The following is a 21,569-nucleotide window of genomic DNA, read 5'->3' as shown; positions in this document are numbered from 1 at the left end:
ACGGAATGCATCTTTCTCTCGCCTAATTGGCTGGCATTTGAAGAGGATGGCATACTATGTGACAATTGTTGTCGATGTAGAGTAAGATATGGCACGTAACATCCAACTTGGCAAGCCAATCTAGGCATCCAAGACCTAACTTGCTCACTTTCAGAAAAAATAAAAGAGATCCAGTGCACCTACTTTGTATGGGTTTCCTTCAACTTGTGGGCAATCAAATTAAGAAAAAAAACTCCGTTCTTTATAGATGTAGCTTCACTAATCTGCAAGAGTTTTTTTTTTTTTGATTAATTGGATATATTATATCATGCGTGGATAGATACATCCGTGATAATTAGAATATAAAATGTTCAAAAAAATCAAGAGGAATATATGTAGCCGAGTTCCATAATGTAGTTTATATATTAGGGTGATGGACTTGAATAAAAATGTTGGGATTTCCTTCGGTCCGCTGATCAAATAGTAATGGTGGATGAGTTCCTTCAAGCCAGATATAAATGGCCCCAAATGTTTAGGTAGTCGGAAAAAAATTTACCGATGCAAGCACCTAAAGTTCAATGATTCATCTATGACTTTGTTATTCATCTTCTAGAGTAGTGCTAACTGGTTTGGTTGAAAAAAATTATTATATGCTGTACAAGTTATAATCTCGACGTTTTTCATCTTATTCAGCTGGAATTTCTCTTTAATTAAATTCTCAAAATAGAAGTTGCTTATCTTATAGAAAAATTTGGTCCAATAAATCATTAAAATAGGCTTCAAAAAGTTATCCGATAAATAAAGTAGGAAAGAAAAGCTTCCTTGGACCTTGGATACCGTGGAAGAAAAGCCAATTAAGAAGCCTAGTCTCCTGAAGTCGACAAAATATCCTTCAAACTTCGATGCCTTTCGACTTCTTTCTCATTGTTCGTTTAGATATTTCCATCCAAAAGGATCCACGTTTTCTAAGTGTCGAATGGAAATTGTACGGCCAGGTTTTCTTTCTTTCCGTGTGACCAGCCTCATCTAAATGGTGGGCCCATCGAATTAGTGATCCAAATGTTGAGATAGGTGACAAAATTAATTACATGGTAATGATAAAATAGTTTCAAAAGTTCAGTTAGGTACACAGTATAATGCTTCATCATACATACTTGTCTTCTCCATCAGCACGATTATTTTCTCTGTAGATGATAGCAAAGCTGCAATTCTCCAGAATCCTTATCCAAATAATTCACATCATTGGGCCTTATTTTGATGCCACTCCTTTTTTTCCTTTCTCCCTTTTTTTTAAGGTCATCCAAGAGTTTTGGTTGGTAAGGGTGGGCACCTGCCTAAAAGAATACCCGGTCAACACGATAAAAATTTTAATGGCACAAAATATAAAAAATAAAAATTACACACGTGCACAAAAAAGAAAATTCAATTAAAACCTAAGGTTTAAACTCCTTAGTCCCTCTCTATATATATTTGTGTGTGTATGAATATATATAAATATATAACGTGTACTTAAAGAGATACTAGATACTGTATATTTTGTTTTCTAAATATAATGTTTTTTAAAAAATCTGGATACCCAATTGTGAGTTGAGATAGGATTTAATTAGATAGACAATTCGAATCAAACTGGAAATATATTTTTCTTCTTCTTGACACCAATTATACTCCATGTAAAATCTATAAATTTTTTTTCTCAAAAATTAGACGCCAAGCATAAAAAATATAAAAGGTAGTATATGCTGATCATAAGAGGAGATGCGGATGCAAGAGAGGAGAAGGTGCGTCGACGGAGGACAGCCCACCGAGAAATCACAGATGATTTTTTTAAAAAACAAAAAAAGACTAAAAGTTTTAAAATTGATAACCGGCTAACTATTTTGGAGCTCGATTTTCTTTCATATTTTATTTGAACGGCACTACAGAGATTAAATGTTTTATAAATTTTCTTTAAAAAGACCGGTAAAGTGAATCCCTCGTATATGCTATTATTTTTATACTCTTAGAAATAAAAAAAGTAAAATATGTATGCATGTCTCTATATTTAAAGATAGAAATATGTTTAATATAATTAATTATTTTTAAAATGTAAATATAGCGGTAGCAATAAAGATAATAATAATGAAGACAGTTAATGTGCAGATGGGTTGATGAAGAGATACAGTAAAGATGATGATGGTGGCGGTACAATTGCGATAGTTACGGGAGTATCGGTGAAGATGGCTACGATGATGACGGTATTGTGGTGGAAGCGAAGAGAGTGATATGGTAGAGCAAGTAGGAGTGATGATGCAACAGTAATAGCAATAGTGGTTGTAGAGATGCCACCAATAAAGTAGAGGCAGTGGTAATAGTGCTATGGTGTGGTAAAGATAGTGATGTTGGTGGAGACGGTGATAGTAATGGTGGCGGTGAAGACCACGATTACATTGATGGTGGAGGCAAGAACGATAATGATAAAAATATAATTTTTTTATTTTTTATATATTTAAATAAAATTTTTTATTTTGATTTTTTTAAAAAAAATAACAAACATGCTTTTTTTTATTGAAAGCAAGGAGGAGACAAACCACCAACCATAGATTCTGCCTCCCACCCAGCAGGAGCCCCTGTTACCATGGCATGCAATAAATATGCTAGGCTCCGGTACAAGGGGAATGAGCAAAAAGGACAACTGTGGTAGGAGGATGTGTATATATACACACACGCGTACGTATGTACGTGTGTGTATATATATATATATATATATATAGAGAGAGAGAGAGAGAGAGAGAGAGAGAGAGAGATTGATTGATTTCAATAACGCCATTATACTTGTTAACCTTTTTCAGGACTCCAATTGTTGGCCAAGAAAAATATTATTGTTGACTAAGGAAAATGATGATGATCATATGCTCCGTCTAGCTAGTATTGGACTCTGTGTAAAAGACAGATACTTATGTCGTACGTGATCTTGAAAAAAAAAAATCATACAGCTGCCGTCTAACTTTTGCATTTATCCGTAGAGAATTTCTATAATCAGATACGTGACAAGATTTTTTATTGGTTATGCAACAGTAGCTTGTAATTTTTTTTTTTTTTTTTTTTGAAGAGGGAGGCAAGGCTATCCCGCCTTTATTAGAAAAGAAAGAGTTTACAGAAACTATTTATAGAAGATTTGCAAGAAAAACAGGGACTTGTAACTCACCCATATTCCGTGGATCTATCAAAAATTACCCTGTATTCATACTGTAGGAATTTTGTTAAGCTGAATTGTAGATCCATTGTTTCCAAGAAACTTGAATGGTGTTACCTCGAACTTAGAAGGATGATGATAAGAGATTTGTATGTTAAAAAGGATGGTGGATGGCTTCTGTTGAAGCTAGAGGTACACAAAACATAAATGAAACAAGATTTGGACTTACTGTAATAGGCATTAGTGGAAATAATGGATAATAAATGCAAAATAACAATGTTATTTTACGAACAGTGTTCATAAATTAAACATTAATTTTTGAATCTATGCTTTTGTTTACTGGTATTGATATATAACATATACTGCACACATTGAAAAAAAATATAGTTGCTAAGTAAAAATTACATATTTTTGGTACATAATAACAATAAACATTCAATTTCTTATCATATCATATCTATCCAAAACCGTTATAGTGGTCTCTCTTTAACACACAGGGAGAGAGAGAGGGGGGTGGGTGTCATTAAAAATCCCCCAACGCATGTAAAAGCTTCTGGTGGTGAGCGGCTTCACCGAGCGAGAACCAGGAGATGTGGAATTTTTTAATCGGTCCAAAGCCTTCATGGACAAGGAATGTTTTTAGTTTGTCAGCTTTTCAACAAAAGTGATAGGCACTGGGAGAAAAATTACTGCTCTGTTCATTTTCTTTCTCTCATTTTCTCATATTTATTAATAATTTTCTTATTTGAGATATTTCTGTTATTGCTTTCCTTGACTTTTTAGCAAGTGGGCAATGGTTGAAAAATGGCTCTAACTGAAATCTGATTTTTTTTAAAACTGGAATTAGAGAAGATTTGGGAAAAGGAAATGATTTGGGATAAAAATCTCATCTTTTTTGCTAGGAACAAGCATGCCATGAAGAGAACTTTCTTGGGCTGAGAATTTTCTTATCTATAAGTAGTACCAAGCCCTTCCTTCGATGAGAAAGAAAGCTACACACGCAACTCCTAGTCTTTATGCCAAAAACAATGATTGGGTTGAGTATAAAATTCTGAAGAATATTATCTAGTCAACAAAAGGATGAGTTTTCTTTTGGTGTAAGAGATGCCTAGTGGTTGAATAATTTATTTATTTATTTATCCAATGACAGTTTCTCCTATAGAAAAAGCCCACCCAAAGAAAAAATTTAGCCTTTGCACTAATACAAAGAGTTGGGTCCGGTTTAAGAACTTGGAGAATAGTATGTAGTGGTGAAAAGGATCATTTTCCGTTTTGAGGGATGCATAGCCCTGCAAATTTTAGTTGGTCTGTGTTTGCTCTTATTTATGGTGTACCATTTATCCTATGGAGAAGCCCCACCAAGAAAAACTTTAGCTTTGCACCAATGGAAGGGGTTGGCACTGGTTTAAGATGACAAATCTAAGATACTACCACCTTTGTTGATCTGAGGAAAAGTTCTTCATGTTATACCAGGAATAGAATTTGGAGAATGTTATCTAGTGAAGAAATGGATCAGATTTATGTTGTAAGAAGTAAAAGTTTAGTTGTTTTACCCTGCTATTATCTGATGCCTTGTAAGTAATCACCATTTTCTGCTATAGAAAAAGCCCATCCAAGAAAAGCTGAACTATCTATCCTACCATCAAAAAGAAGCATACTATCTATCCTGGTTGGTTAAAAAAGCGATCCTGATGAAAAGAGTAGAAACCACATGTGTAGGTCCTACGCATCGGTACCTCTAGACCTCTAAAGGAACTGAAGCCATGAAAAGGATTTGATTTTGTCCAGGGAAGTTGGAGGGAGGGATAGAGAGAGACACACACAGACAGACAGAGAGAGGAAGCATCAGGCCAAAAAGCATCTTGGTATCTTCATGTCCTCTCTAAGAGCTGTCCGGGATATTATGTTCACATGCTTAGATGGCTTATGTCGATGAGTGAGACTTGTTTTTGTGTTTTTGTTTTAATTGCTAGCGTCTTTGGTCCTTTCTTGTGGATATAATACAATTCCCATCTGATTTTGCCGAGGCTTGTCCACCTTTTTCTTGCCTGCCCACCTTCACAGCCTGTCATTGCTTGCTTGTTCATGCGCGGGTTCCAGCTTTCTTTGGTTATTTAAGGGGATTTTGGATGGAGGAGAGAAGGGTTGGTGGGGGTGAAGATGCTCGATAAGCAGCAGAAACGGCGCTTGCAGGTGAATTATACTGCCTTCCTATTCTTCCCTTAACACCTTTGAGTCCTTTACTTTGTTAATTTGTTGTTGATTGCTTTTTAAGTGTGCTTCATTCGGATCAAATGATGTAATCTTGCTCTTTTGGGTCTTAAACATGTCATGCACTTACTTAGAAGAGCTATGCTCTCTTCTTGGAGCTTTCTAGGTCTTATTTTAGAAGCCTTTTATTGAGAATTAGCAGAAACCTGAAGTGGGTGTTGCATTGCAATTGGACAACAATAATAGTCATCTTACTTTCTAAGAAGAAGAAGAAGAAGAAGAAGCAATAGTCTTCTCACCACTAAGTTGTTCAAGATATGTTTTGTTCTTCAGCTCAGAAAAAGATGTATTTTGTTCTTATGACAGTTTCTTTTCCTCTACTAATAAATGTTTCCCAGAGAGGGGGAAAACAATTATTGAGAGACTAACCACATGTGGTTTTATATGATTTACCAGAATTTAATGAAACCCATAAGGTAGCTATTAGTCCAAGAACTCAATTTCTAAAGGAAGATATATCTTGCCTTCCTTGCTTTAGAAGAACACAACAACATATCACACCTCTGCTTTATTTGAATTCACCATGTTCTGTTTCCAGCTGCTGGTCTTCTATCCTATCCTGGGATACTGTAGGTCTACTTCGAATTAGAAAACTTTTCCTGTAACTCCATCTCTCTGTAGTTACAAACTTATTCAGATCTCTACCTCTTATCTTTGCACTCAATCGAAGAAAGTTGAGCTTTGCTATGATCTCTCAAGGAAACGTCGGATTTCTTATTTTTCAGACACTGTTCTTCTTCCCTATTTTCATTCTTTCTCTGCAAGAGGGTGCTGTTCGTTCTTTGCGGTCGAGGAATAGCAAAACCATGGCTGTTCAAATCATTTGTGAGGTTGTTAAAGAACTAGTTTCTTTATAATCTGAGGCAGATCCCTTGACTGCATTGCTGCAGCAGGGCCTCTATGGACCAAGCAGGTAAGAAATTGTGCATTGTGCTGAGCTATTATTGCTTCTTGTTCCGGTGCTCGCAGATTTTCTAGTACCTGAATCGAGTTCTTGTAATCAATATTTCCTTGTTGAATTGACTACAAAACTTTGAGGCTGGCAAACTGATGATGGCGTTGATTGTAGTACACTGATGATAGAAATTTTAGGAAAATGGCACGAATCGTGTGGCTAGAAGTTGCAGATGCAGTGATGAAATAGCACTTCTGCTCCTTTTCATTTCAAAACTTTCTCATCTTTGTAATTCTAGAGTATTGTAAAAGATAAATATGGTTTCAAGAGTATAGTTGAATTAATTTTATTATACTTCTTTTCTTTTCAGGGATGAATGCAGCTATTTTGTTTATCTATATTTTGTCTCTTCTTGATTGGAAGTACAGTTTTAAGTTTTGATTAAATCTTGATTCTGTTGGAATGCACTCATGACACATAATTTTGTGACTGGAGCAATCAGCAGATTAACATGCATGACCAGATCATTATTTGAGGAAGACACATTTTGGCACTAGAATTTATTATTAATTGCCTGTGCGGATGGTTCTGAATAGTCTTGAGGTCCAATATTAGTCTTCAAAGTACAATTGAATATCTGAATTTTTATACCATTACATTATAATAAGCTCTCTCTCTCTCTCTCTCTCTCTCTCTCTCTCTCTCTCTCTATATATATATATATATATATATATATATATATATATATATATATATATATATATATATATATATATATATGCGCGCGCGCATGTGTGGAGGGATACATGCACATGTTTATCATTCATCTGTCTTTATGTACATGATGCAAATGCAATGGTATATATATATATATATATATATGCGCGCGCGCGCATGTGTGGAGGGATACATGCACATGTTTATCATTCATCTGTCTTTATGTACATGATGCAAATGCAATGGTTTCTGAGTCTTTACTGATACAAGGATGGTTAATCATTATGAAGAAAAATAGCTGAGATGATCACTTATTGTTGCAGGAATGGGAACAAAACTACATGGCACTGTCTTCACCAGCTTGCTTAAGAACAGCCGTCTTCTAGTGACTACTGATCCGAACACTCCAGATACTTGGGACAGACTAAATAATATATTGCTCAAGGCAGGCACCCAGACTACTTTCAATTATATTCAAGAGTTGTCCATGGATAGATTGCAAAACAACAGAGAATCCATCAGGCATACGATGCTGAGGCAAGAAGAAATATTCAGACAGCAGGTGAAACTGTGCTCACGTATCTCACTTTTTGTTTCTATGGATTTGAGAGATTTCTGAATCCGCTTGTGCCGCTTCTTTGTTAGTTGTGTTCTTCTTCTCTATCTGCTCCCTTCAACATAATTTCAGACCCCTCTCTTTCCCGGGGCTTCTGCAAATCTTCTTTTGGGTCTTCATTACTTAACAACTCGCGCTTTTACTTACATTTCTCTTTCCTGCCTAGTTCTACCACATATACCATCTCGGCATTCTTATTCTGCCAACCGTTATTACTTCATCATCATCATCATTTGTAATGAAGTACTGAAGCACATATTTTGGATTGGATATTGCAGGTGCAAGATCTCCATCAGCTATACAGAGTTCAGAAGATGCTTATGGCTGAGATGAGAGGTAAAGAGGAGAAGCTCCAATCTCCCACAATTGCCTCTTCCAGAGGCTTTGCAGATACGAGGACCAGATTTCGCGGCAGTACATCTAGCTCAGAGACCAGTCATTCTTCTCATGTCAATAGCACACATCACCTCACTGCACATCTAAACTCAGAGTACAGTTCTCTACGTCACTACAACACAAGGGCAGGCTCAAGCTCGCGAGAGCTAAGGATCTGCTCAGAAGACCCTTTAAGAGCGCAGAAGGGCTTCGATCTTGGACAGCCTGCTGAAAACTGCGCCTTCACAGAAGTTAGACATACCCAAGATCAGACCACCAACTTGGCTAAGCATCTCAAAGAAAAAATTAAGACAGAAGGCTCGGATTTGTGGACTGAGGACGAGAGTGAAGTTGGGCTGACACTCAGCATAGGATGTGGCACGGATAAGAAGAGATCAAAACATTGGCTTAGCTTGAATAATGAAATAAGCTGCTCTAAATCAACTCCAAGTGATACCAGGCCACTGCTTTTGTCGTCTACAACCTCCAGGCCAGAGAGAGAAGAGGAATGCAGCGACAACTCCACCGGATTCGACAGAGAAAGCTTGCAGAGGCCCCCCTGGCTTTTCCAAGCTTTCAATTTGAATGAGACGTAACTTCGAAACTTGTACCCATCTTTTGGGCTTAGGCAATTGCTGTTCGATGGAGTTTCAGCTTCGGTGTATCAGCACTCATTCGAGTGCAGGTGACAGCTCGCATGCAGGAACATGCTTCCTGAAATCTACAGAGTCTTCTCGACACTGCTTCTCATACTCTTCTGGCTATTGCTTTCGAGCTTCAATTCTTTCATTGGATCAGTTTTTATGGGTTTCAAGATTGATTTTAGTCAGTGGAAGAACGTAGCTGATTTGGCAAAATACTAAACAAACTCCAAGTCTTAATGCAGTTAGGAGTAAATTAGCTTCTCTTTCAAAGTTTTTTACAAGGGGTTCTCATCTTCAGCAGCACATTATGAGAATAAATTTTACTGAGTCATGATGACACATGGAAAGCCATGATCAATAATAACAAGGTGATTTCTGTTGTCTGTAAACACTGACTCGAAACTTCTTTATACGTAAATGCAAGCTAACATCTTTCTTCTGCATGGATATGATACTTTCTCATGTTGTTCCTCCTTATTTACCAATTTATTATTTTTTCTGATTCGGCTGGTATATGTGCTGCGTTTCTATTCTTTTCTTGCCATTGGTTCAGAAAGTAGTAGTACAACCATGGTTTTCAAAGGAATGAACTCATCATAGGCCTAAGAGTACGTTTTGGATATTTTCTTATGGAATATCAAATGATCTTAGGGAATAGGCAAACAACTATGTTTAACTACAATCATTGTAGTCAAACAAAACAAACTCATAGGAAAATGTAGATAGCACAAGGGTTGGCCAAGAGCTGGCAATGCACCATGGGAATTTGGGGGGACGAGGATGGAACAAAGAAGAAATGCAAGAAAAGGATTTGAAAATCTTATAAAATGCATCTTCCTCCGAATAAAGAACCAGTCAGACTTCACATACATTACTCCAGTACATTATGACAATGTTGAATCAATTTTCCAAAACAAATATGTGTGATCTGTACTAAAAAGATGAGATCCTTTTGTACAGCTAATAACAAAAACCAGCTCTCTTTCATGTCTTGTCTGCCTTTGAGACCTGCATTGGCCTTATAAAAATTTCTGAAAACAATAAAAAACATATATCTAAAAAAAATTCCCCTGATGGTAAAGTTTGTTTGAATCTTCTGGCCGACAAGAGAAGCTCAATTCCTTTTAGTTTCATTTTTCCATCATCTTTATCGCTATCATCTGCTTCAACTAAAGCTGAAACCTGCCATAGATATCTTTCATAAGAGAAAAAAGGAATGCCTGTGTTCAGCTCTATGTTACTTCAGAAGAACTAAGGAGCAGGTCAAATGAATTCACAAGGGTCCAAAGAGGCAACCGAGCTTCGAATTAAGGAATCTCGCATCAAAATTAAGTCACTCCATTCTCCTCCCTTCTCATGTTTATGTTGCTTAAAAAGCTGACCTTCACCAAACTTCAGCATAGGAGCACTCACCATTTTTGAAGGGGTGGAACCTCATATTGTCCCTGATCTGCACCTTAGACACGAGATGCATCACTAATTTTGAATTGGATGGTGGAGGTCTCATATCAATAATCCAATCACTTAAATATGATCTACTATCTCTAAACTATTTATGAACTAAAAATTATATGATTTGAGGATCCTAGACTATGCATCATGTGTTAGTTTTTTTTATCATTTAAACTATCCAATTTTTGATTGCTTGATGTATATGTTAGTGGTTATCAGATCATATGATTTTTTGTATATAAGAAGTTTAAAGTAGTAAATTACATCTAACAGCTTAGATTATAGATGTAAGGCTCCCATCATTCGATTCAAAAAATGTCTCTAAAAGTTGCACCAGATATAACTTGAACCCGACCCTATATACATACACTTACTTCAAAGAGTTAATGATTGCCCACAAAATTCCACCTCCTTGGTAAAAAACTTCAGTTAAGACAGAAGCACCTTCAAAAGTCACCCTGTTTCTAATAAGAGATGCTCTTCTCCGGTTCTTCTACCCCTCCCTTTCCTCTGTAACCTGTTTTGATGTACCTCCATTAGTATCAATGAATCTGTTCTTACAGGTAACTGCATCATCGGTTCAAATCTGCTAGCCAAATAACAGGAATACTAATGTCCGCCGCCCGATCACGAACTTCATCACCCGGCCGTTGATCTCGTCGGCCGGGTCGCCGGAAGGGTACGGGTACGGCGCGTCCTTGGCGAGGATCGCCGAATCAGTCGGCGATTGGGAGAAATCGACGATCACGTCGGCCATCTCCTACCCGGCGAGGAGGACTTTCTTGAAGCTCACCGGTTTGGGGAGGTAGAGGGAATCGGAGACGACATGGACGAATCGGAGGCCGTTGGTGAAGAAGAAGCGGGCGTTGATGAGCCGGAAGCGGTACTGGCGAGGAAAGGCCAGGCCACGCCTGCGACGACGATGGCGACACGCCGCGCTCCGGGCGAAGACGACTTCCCGGAATTCTTTAGTTTCATCTAATCATGATTAATCTTACGGCAGGCAGTTTATATTAGCTGATGTGTCTAATTTTCATTGGCCTAGCTTATAGCTGGCGTGGTAGACTAAGTCTACCGAATAATTCCTCCATGCGGAGGCATTTATAGAGGGTTCGGCCGATTGGTGTAATGTTTCAAAGAGCCGATGCCATGTATCATGTGACTCGGAAGCAGGAGTTAATCACGAGAAATTATATCTTATGTTGTGTGCACCAAATGGCGATGCATGGTAGCTCGATGATCAGAAAACAAGTAGCTGTGATTGGCTGCATGCACGGTAACGTGGTGCATAAAGTGCAGATGAGGACCAAAACGCAGGGAGCATGCTCCCATCATCCACAAAGTAGCAATACCGCTTCAACAAATTTCCTCACCAAGTTTACAGAACTAAGATTTGGAGTATAACCCAAACCACTGCCCCTCCCCCCACAGACAAAAAAAAAAGAAAAAAGGAGATGGAACCTCTATCAAATGGGAGAGAGGAATGATATGTTTGCGTTATTTTCATCTTACATCCGCACTGCTCATGGTGAGAAGACGAGGAAAATGAATATAAGTAGGTTGCTGAGACAGGGTCGGAGAATTACATTGCACTCTCTACATTGCATACAGACATAATTTCTACTTCTTTCTTCTAATCTTAAGCGCCCTCTGCTTCCCTTTAATGTCCATCACTTCGTCCAGGTCTCTTTCCTAGACTGTGTAACTCTGCTGGATAGTGCTGATGTCGAGCCCCTTCAGCTTGACCACCGATTCCACATGACCCTTCAGAGTGTTCAGCTCTCTTAGCCTGCAAATGAATACAGAAATGGCAGATGTTACTGATCTTATTTAAGAGATGCCAGACTCTCATTTGTCACTTTGTACTGCTTCAACTGTTGTTGATCAGTGCCCAAAAAAATAGAGATTATATAGCAGGCATTGGGATGAAAAACCAAATGAATCGAAGTAATTAGAGTTGCAATGTGGTGTAGGAGAATGTTGCAACAGATGTTTGAAATTAGGAAAAAGTAGAGTGAGGAACAAAAGGTAGAGGAACTCAAGGAGTTTAAAGTCAGTTGAAGGCAACATGGTAGAAACGCAAAAGCAATGGTGAGTGCATGCATAACAATTTTTAGGAAGATTTAGGAATTAAGAAGAGGAGAAGACCTACGGTATAACATGGTGAATCATGCAAAAGGAGATCAAAAGCTTTGCAATAACTCCAAAGGTAGCCCTTATAGGAACAATCGACAAAAGCAATGGTGAATGCTGTAACTATCATAAAAGAAAAATATTGGCAAAAGCCCCTGAATATTTGACTAGTTGGTGCATAAAACCTCCAGCAAAAGTTCTGAAAAGCACAATGACCTGAAGAGTTACAACAAGTACTTGGAATTTTAGAACCCCTTACCTTGCAATCTCCGCTCGCCGTTTGGCCTGCTCGGCAATTTCTGAAAGCTCACGGTAGCTGCTCTTTTCATTGAAAAGAGTGCTAGTTTCTGGAGGTTGGAGGCCATGAAGTGTTCTCTGTGCCGTAGCCCATTGAGCTTCCCTCTCCTCTCTTCCGTAATCCTTCTTGGTGGTGAAGGCAGTCTGTAGTCAGAAAAGCGAATGGATGCAAACAATCAGCAGCAAGCAACCAGAGGAATAGAGGGCCATTGATCAGGGGATAAGCAATATATATAATGATTAGGTAAAAGGACATGAAATAGGTGCCATACCTTCCTCTCTAGGAGGTTGTCCCAAGCCTTTCCACTTAGAATGTAGCGAGTGGCAAATTTGAACCAGTCAAGTGGGAGAAAGAAAACAATACTGTAGAGCCAGATCACTCCAGCCCAGCCCCACCCAATACCTTTAATTCGTGCAAAACCCCAGTTGGCATAAACAGCTATGAGAGTTGCAACCTGCCAATAGGAAATCTTAGTTCGGTCGTGGCAGTAACAACAGCTGTTTGTAGACACTATGCGAATAGAACTAGAGAACTAGAATTAGCAATGCATCATCAGGACAGACAAGGTCCCAAATGTGATGTGGAATATGCATAATTGAGGCTGGCAGATAGTGGAATTCAGCTTTGCTCGTAGAAAATAGCAGAGTCAAGCTGTGGAAAGTGAAGGAAATCAGCATTGCAGCCATGCATAAAGAGCAAGAATGAGGTTCTATCCCACAGTCTCACTGGTTTCCAGGTCCACTTCCAACGAGTCAAGGATTTTGATGGGCTAGTACATTTAAACATATCTCGTATGTTAAACCTTTCTGATTGCTTGCAAGTAAATACATGTTTGTTGATGTGATTATGATAGGCATACACCACTATTTGCTAATACTGATGTATTATGGAAAAAAGACTAAAAGATATACAAGGGGGAACTTACAAGTTGAGCAATCAAAAAAGCACTGACTAGAAGAAGTCCGGGGCGTTCGACGAAGCACCAACTGCGAGACCGGGTGACGAATATGAGGGCCTGACTCACAATACTGACCTGCAGGTATAGTGCAGCCATCATTTCGTGTTCGCTGTGCCTCAACGATCTAACCTTGAAATTATCCTGCAACATGGCATCATAATTGAACAAATCAATTTTAGCTAGTAGATAATGCGGCAGCATCAGTAACCATGCTCATCCAATAGCAGTTCCAGACATAGGAGAAGAGCATTTAAAATGCTCACCGAGAAGAAGTCAGTCTCTTTCATAGCCCAGAAGAAGACGACAGTCATTATTGCCAAATAAGTACCCAGCACAACACCAGTAGCGAAAATCTCTTTCAACTTCCAGCTATCCGGCATCGGAGATGGCTTCACTCGATCTTTCGAGATTGTCATTATTGTACCTGCATTCAAATTACCACATAAGAGGGCAGTCTCTGTCAGTTTTGAAGTTGAAGGAGCATACATATGGTATGAATCAAATTATTTAGTAAGGGAATCACCGTCATTAAGGATCGCAATGATCAAAACCATGAAAGGCGAGAAGTCGAACTTCCATATCAGAGCAATAAGCAAAAACCCAAGCTACAAAATTTTGGAAGAAGTGAGAGCAGGTCATATAAGTAGTCGCAGTTCGGTCGGAAAAATAGTTATCGACGTTCTAAGTGGAAAAAATCTGGCGATCTAACCATCAAACCAGAAAGAGATTAGTATTTGGCAGAGTCTGATCTCTATTTGGTACTTACCACAATTCGGATGGTGATGGAAACTGCATAGATCTGCAAATGACAGACAAGAAAAGAGATATTAGCCACAAAATGATGCAAACAAGGAAGACATGGAAGATGAACGTTGATGGATAGAGCTTACAGTGTAGTTCTTCATTCTCTGGAAGATGGCTCTGCTGGTAAGGACAGCGCTGATGATAACACTGAGCCCAGGTTGAGTGAGGACAATATCGGAAGCACTTCTCGCGGCATCGGTGGCATCGGCAACAGCAATTCCTATATCAGCCTTCTTCAATGCTGGTGCATCGTTCACACCATCCCCTGTCATTCCGCATATGTGCTTCTTCTCCTGCAGCCTCTTCACGATTTCGTATTTATGCTCTGTTTCAGAGAGAAAAGAGAATTCCCCACTGTTACCACGATCGAAAATATTAGAGTTCGGATTTCTCAGCAGGGAATATGCACATGAAGCGCACCAGGAAAAACTCCAGCAAACCCGTCAGCTTTCTCGATCAATTCATCTACCGGAAGTCCAGCAATTGAATCATCTTTGTGTTGACCGAGCAACGAAGAGGAAGGGTACATGTTTGTTCCCATTCCAAGCCTTCGACCGGTCTCCTTAGCAATCGCAAGCTGATCCCCTGAAGGAAGAAAATTGTATTAAGAACAGAAAACAAACTAAAGCTATTATAAATTGGCAACTAAGTGATGGAAGGGACGAGCCTGATCACCTGTAATCATCTTCACATTCACACCAAGGTTGAGAGCCCTGCGAATGGTTTCCGCGCTATCATGCCTTGGGGGGTCAAAGAGAGGCAACAGGCCAACAAATTGCCATGGTCCCCCGGCACTCTCCTTGGTTCTCTCAGGAACCTCCTGCAGAGGAGTTAAGACCAATAATATAAGGAATAAGGAATTCATTATGCTATCAAGAGAAGTAATAATGACTCCGATCATGAACCTGTCTTGCAACAGCCAGCGACCGAAGCCCGCGTTCAGCAAATTTGTCGATCACATTGTGAACCTTTTTCCTGACATCCTCTCTGCAGTTGCAAAGGCTCATAATCTGTTTCCATGGACCAATTAGAATCATTAAGCCGTAAATGATATGTACATGGGAGTTACATAATGTGAAAATTCAAAGGATGAAGAACTCCAGGAAGCATCGTACCTGTTCGGGAGCACCTTTACTCACACGATGCCAGTTGCCATCAGCATCGATGTAAGTTAGAGCAGTTCTCTTGTCGACTGGGTTGAAGGGGAGGAAATGCACTTCCCTAATGCCAGCCCTTGCCTGAGTATCATATATCGATTAACTTCATTAAACATTAAAGAGAAAAAACAATGAACTTTCGCATATTGCTATAAATTCAAGAACTCATTCTTATTATTGGTGAAGGAGGATGATAGATGGAACACATAAACAATGGAGATATCAATCGAGCTATACCTCTTTGGGGTCAGCAAGCATCCCAACCATGGCAGCATCGATAGCATCCTGGTTCTCAGTCCTGGATGCTCTGGCTGCCAATAGGACGACATGGTCTCTATCGACACCTTTCGTAAAAATCTCGATCAGGTTTTTGTCGACACTGAGCTTGTTCAGGGTCAGCGTCCCTGTTTTGTCGCTGCAGAGGACATCCATGCCGGCCATCTCCTCGATAGCAGTCATCCTCTTGGTGATGGCACCTTGCTGAGAGAGCCTGTGAGACCCGATGGCCATGGTCACGGACAGCACGGTCGGCATGGCGATCGGTATTCCTCCGATCAAAAGGACCAACAGGTTGTCGATCCCATCCCTGTACTTGCGGTCCTGGATGGGGAACATGACTATGATCTCGACGACGATCCCGACCGCGATGGAGCAGATACAGAAGTTACCGATGGCCGTCAAGACCTTCTGGAAGTGTCCGACTTGGTTCGTGCTGTCCACTAAATGGGCCGCCTTTCCGAAGAACGTGTGAACTCCGGTGGCGATCACGACAGCCTCGATCTCACCTTGCTTGCAGGTCGAACCGGAGAATATCTCGTCTCCCGGATTCTTGGTCACAGGTAAGGACTCGCCGGTCAGCGCGGATTGATCCACCTTGAGAGGATCTCCGTCGAGCAGACGTGCATCGGCCGGGATGATGTCTCCCAATTTGATACTGATGATGTCTCCAGGAACCAGAATGGCAGCCTCCTCCTCAGTCCACCGCCCATCTCTGAGCACCTACAGGCATCGAACAGACAATTCATTCGCCGTCTAAAGAAAAGATATGATTTTTTTTTTTTCATAACAAAGCTTAGAGCTTCTTCTCACCTTTGTTTTTGGAGCGAGGCTAGCCATGAGGGCGGCCGCCGCATTGCCGGCGTTGTTCTCTTCAATGAAAGAGATGGTGGAGTTGATGAATAGCAGAGCAACGATTCCCACAAAGTCTTCCCAGTCCGGGGGTCTCCCGTCACCGTTGGCCAAGGCAATAGCCATGATAGCAGCCATCTCCATGACCCAAGAGAGGGGGTTCCACATAAATCCCAAGAACTTGAGAAGTTTGCTTTCCTGTTACAAAATCATCATTCTAGCTTTCAGAAAACCGCAAAAAAAAGGTTAAAAATCAATTTTTGGGGGCAAAAAAAGGGGAAAAAGAAAGACCTTCTTCTCTTCTAGCTTGTTGGGGCCGAAGATTTGGAGCCGGTTGGCTCCCTCCTCCGACGAGAGACCCTCCCGGGTGCATTTCAGCTGTTCGAACACTTCCTCTATTGGAACCCGTTCCTGCGAAACAAACCCAGCGCCCAAACAAAGTCAGCAGCCGCGACCTTCGCTCTCCTACCACCGCTCCACTAAAGAATAAAATTATCCGACAAATCCACACAAAATCCAATCAAAAGTGCAAAACTTTTCCACAGACGTAAACTCGGCCGAGATCGGCCAAAAAGTCGATGGATTTCGGGACGTCTCCCCAAAAAGCGAAAAAGTCGGGAACCTGCCCATAGCCGTCTCTTGCGCTGGTAAAGAAGTCAACCCAAGCAGACCTCTAGTTCCCAATTCAAGCTCATTAATGAGCGATCCAAGTGAGTCTACGCACCCATCACTCCCCGTCTTCTAACCTTGTGACTTGTGAGAATGGCGGAAAAGCAAAAAGGAAATCAAATTACACCGTTCTATCCTAGAATCCAACCACTTGAAGAATAATCTTTACAGAATTGATGCAACTCACAGCGTGGATAGACTTGGCCCGCTTATATATAAATTGAAGGTTTGTTTGGCATGGAGATACTTTTCTCAGTGGATGGCAATACTTACGTCGGAATCATTAAATTTTATACAAACAACAAAAATCGTGTCTTGCAAGTCAATGAACGGACGGACCCATTCCCATGCGCACAAACAATAAAAAAGGATAAGTCGCTAACCTAACCCACCCATAACGTAAGTCATCACATCGACCCATAAATCACTGTCGTCCGATTAGATCAGTTCTATACCACTTGCTAACTCTCCAGGCACAGCAGCCGTCCGATGAGCATCGAAAGGTTCGCGTTTATGGGTACCACGGAAGATTTTTATTTTTATTTTTATTTTTATTTCGGAAGTTAAAAAAAAGATGAAGTACCACGGAAGAACAAAAAAAAACTAGGCAGGTTTCGAGGAAACAAAACGTTCAACCAAGATCACCGTACGCGTAGACTTTGAGAGCCGTGTAAATGATAGATAATAGAAGAACTCCCCGGTCACGACTCTCGAAGGAGCAAATCAGCTAACTTCCGAAATAGCCATAGCCTTTAACAGATTTAGTACAGATAATTCTAAATATTGAATTTGTTTATTTATTATTTAATAATTCAAGATAGCCCGAGAACCGAGAAATATATAGAAAAAATTTAGTTCTATTTTATCGTATACCACGAAAATACATATATGTTTAGGAAAAAAAATATTTCTGTTTTATCGTACTGCATGGAGAGAAAGACTGCCTAAAAAAGACTAATCCGCTGTTTCGCCTTTATTCTGAAGGGAAAAAAAAAGTCTTTTCTTGAGCGTAGCCATGTTTTACAGTAGATCTAGAAGAGATTACACTCTGTTCCACAACATTAAAAAACCAATAATTCCTTCGACTAATCTCCATGCCATCGTCCACATAAAAAAAATAATGGGAAAAAATAGACATCGGCATGAAAAGTCAACGGAGGAGGATAAAATTTCACTGAAAGAAAAGCCAATTTCAACTAAAATTAGACTGAAAAAAAAGTAGAGGAATTAAGGACAAGATAAGAAATGAGAAGATACGAGATTAGCAGTAGGAGTAGCTGCTCACCAGATCAACGGTCTCGTTCTTGATCTCATCCAGACTGATCGGCTTGTCCCCTCCCATCTCCTCCCCTTCCTCCTCAGCTCACAACCCCCCTCAACAAGAAAAAAAAAAAATAACACACAAACGGCTAAGAGAATGGAATTCCAGAAGAGAAAAAAAGAGCCTACAACCCCAAGCCGTGGCAAGAGAGGAGACTAGAGGAAGCCTGCATTACCCCCCTTTTTCTTCCTCACTCTATCCGAAACAAAGAAGCAAACAGAAGGGAAGAAAGAGAGGGATAGAGAACGGCTCACGGTAGCCCTTGTTGTACCATCGGCACCTTGCTTTATACCCCCAGAGCTGCACCCCTCCGTCCAAATTGGCGGGCCCCACATGGGACGCCCCCGCCCGCCCACGCGCGGATGGACGCCCCTCCCCTCGGACCCCTCCCCTCGGCTGGCCTTCGTTTACCGGCTGACGTGCCGGTCCCACCGTCGCCCCGCCTTGAGAGGCGCACCGTCTGATTCCATCCCGTTGGGCGCCTCCGCGAGCCGGTGAACAAGGTCGGCGAATTTTGACTTCAAAACCCTGGGTCCCACCATCTCCATCCCCCTGGTCGTTGCCTCGGTGGCTGAGATGACAATAATGCAGCGGTCCGGTCTGCCGCGGACCGGTAGGTTTCTGACCCGGACCAATGGCGGTTTATTTACCTTTCTTCCCGGTTCAGACTGCTGAAACATTTTTTTTATTTTTTTAATATTTGTTTATATAAATAATTCTTTATTTACATATTTGTCCACACCATCTAATATCATTAAAATAATTAAAATATTTTTAATGAGTGGATGCACAAAAAAAATATATATAAGACAAAAAAAATGTAATTTTAAGATTTTATTTTATTTTTAATTAAAATAAATATAATTTTTATTAAAAGAATTATTATATTAAAAATATTTAGGTAAAAATTGTGTTTTATGGAGATACAGTAATAAATAAAAAAAAAATTATTTCTTCCGGTTTTTATCTATTCGTAGGATTATAAGAGCCTGACCATTGGATCGATGCTCCATGATCAAAGACACGGGCAAAGCAAGCACGTCGTGAGAAATATCGGAAAAGAATTATAGACGGGGATGCTTTCTTATTAAATTCTGGTAGGCTGGAATTGGGGGAATCAGCATTAATTATAATAGGCGGTGGCATCGAAGCGCGGGCATTTGTGTGGGCCCAACTGGTAGTGTTGGAGGCTTACAATGGGAGGCCAAAATTGACCTTCCAATTTAATAACAGTTTCAGACCGAGTGGTTCCTTCCAGGATGGTTCAGGTTCGACTTGACCCGGCTGGTGCAGGAGAGGTGTTTCTCGCGACGAGGGGGGGATTGGAGAGTTCATTAAAAAAACTCGGTAAAGATCGTTGTCTTAAAATATATGGTTCTAGCCTTGTTGTGTGATAGGGGCTAAATGGATACCAAGCAAGGCTCTAATAATTAGCCAGGTAATTTGTTCTGAAGAAAAACAATGAGCATGGTTTCTAAGGTTTGTACAAGAACACATTTATCTCTTCAACTATATTTGGTTTGAAAGTTCCATTGCAACGTGCCATGTGTTAGTTGGTGCTTTTTAGTACAACGTTGCAGCAAATCCTATTCTGCAATGCCAAGTACAGCTGATTTTCTTGTAGCATTACTCTGTCGAGAGTCGAGACAATGACACATTGGCACCTAGCTTTTATCAGGGAATTGGACTAATTCAACTCCCATACGCAATATCGTGACAAGATAAATCCCCGTAAGTTCACATTTGTCAGTTACAGCCACTTATTTCTATAAGCTCCATTCATCAAGTACTTATCCAAATGCATTGCTATAAAAATGAACAGTAGTAATTATGTGCATGCACGGTCACATGGTGCAGACGATAGAGGATATAATTTCTTCAAGTTCATCGTGCATAATTTTTTTTCCTTCTATTTCAATATTTAAGACTATACCATATAGGATGAAACAAACAATATTTCAAATTTTTAGTTGAACTCGGACATAGTCCATCATCCAAATTTCCCTTATTTTAAAGTTTTCTTTACCCATTCTAGCCATTTAAAATATAAATAACTAGCAAGATATCAAGATTTACTCTGATGTAACAAGAGAGCCAACATGTTTTTATTTATTTTTGTCATTGCGTAGGCTTAAATGAGTGAAATTGGTTTTGTTCGCGACCGACCTATCTGGTCCAATTTTATTGCATTCATTTTTATCCGGGTCATCAAGATCGAAATTTAAATGCCCAACATACTCATTGGTTAAATCTATGCCACATGGATTTTTGGGTTTCGCCTCTATCCAAGCATTTGGCCCTATTTATTCCATTTTCTTTTAGGAAACGCGCCCCATGAGGCCACGATGGTTCTAGTTTTTTCGACAAATAATATCATGCATCGCATACGCTAATATGGCTGTGCACCATGTGAATCCGATTATCTCGTTCCTATGAGCCAATCATCGGGACAAGCACGTGATAAATATAGCCTATTAGAAATAAGACCATCTGATTAGGATGATGCATAGCTTTTTGAGTGCGTTCACCACGTACTCCAGCCCTATCCAACCATAGAAATTTGTCTGCCATTGCCAAAGTTAAGAATATTTTTTCATGCGCCTTGGCTGGCACTTGCGTGCTTTCCATTCTTTTTTTCTTCTCTTGTTACTTTGTAGTTCTATTTTTCTCCCTCACTAGAGGCCAAGTGATTTGGCAGAATCCTAGCTTTATATAACCGAATCGGATCTGGTTCAAATTTATCAGCCCGAGAGATTTGGTGCAGGGGACGGAAGACCAGCTTCGTGGCAAGATGATCAGAGCTGGAAAATTTTCTTCAAACTGTGTAGAAACTTCTTCTCCCCCCCCCCCCCCCCCCCCCCCCCCCCCAAAAAAAAAAAGCTAACCATCTCTTGCCCACCTCAGCCCCTTCACCAAAAGTCTTCTTCCTTACCTTGGCAGGGCCCACCATTAAGCATCACAAGTGATATTTTTCCCATTG

At 40.1% G+C, this 21,569-nt stretch overlaps 2 protein-coding genes across 2 annotated transcripts; one reads left to right on the top strand and one right to left on the bottom strand.

Moving 5' to 3' along the window:
• Window positions 1–4,710: 4,710 nt before the first annotated feature.
• LOC103721527 lies at window positions 4,711–9,131 on the top strand. The gene is made up of 4 exons (XM_017846283.3): window positions 4,711–5,087; window positions 5,216–5,344; window positions 7,358–7,596; window positions 7,929–9,131. The coding sequence occupies exons 3-4, from the start codon at window positions 7,360–7,362 to the stop codon at window positions 8,619–8,621; spliced, it is 930 nt and encodes a 309-aa protein (XP_017701772.2). The 5' UTR covers window positions 4,711–5,087; window positions 5,216–5,344; window positions 7,358–7,359; the 3' UTR covers window positions 8,622–9,131.
• A 2,323-nt stretch (window positions 9,132–11,454) lies between these two features.
• Window positions 11,455–18,610, bottom strand: LOC103721526 (plasma membrane ATPase). The gene is made up of 16 exons (XM_008811782.4): window positions 18,554–18,610; window positions 16,891–17,010; window positions 16,561–16,797; window positions 15,709–16,470; window positions 15,430–15,552; window positions 15,220–15,324; window positions 14,990–15,134; window positions 14,735–14,899; window positions 14,401–14,639; window positions 14,277–14,309; window positions 14,034–14,115; window positions 13,774–13,934; window positions 13,478–13,651; window positions 12,824–13,006; window positions 12,514–12,695; window positions 11,455–11,910 (listed from the first exon to the last, which is right to left on the bottom strand). The coding sequence occupies exons 1-16, from the start codon at window positions 18,608–18,610 to the stop codon at window positions 11,814–11,816; spliced, it is 2,865 nt and encodes a 954-aa protein (XP_008810004.2). The 3' UTR covers window positions 11,455–11,813.
• Between the last annotated feature and the right edge of the window lie 2,959 nt (window positions 18,611–21,569).

The sequence above is a fragment of the Phoenix dactylifera genome, chromosome 7 (genome assembly GCF_009389715.1).
Source record: "Phoenix dactylifera cultivar Barhee BC4 chromosome 7, palm_55x_up_171113_PBpolish2nd_filt_p, whole genome shotgun sequence".
In the NCBI taxonomy this organism is placed as follows: domain Eukaryota; kingdom Viridiplantae; phylum Streptophyta; class Magnoliopsida; order Arecales; family Arecaceae; genus Phoenix; species Phoenix dactylifera.
Note: the sequence above shows the minus strand (reverse complement) of the source record. Positions and strands in the feature narration are given on the sequence as shown.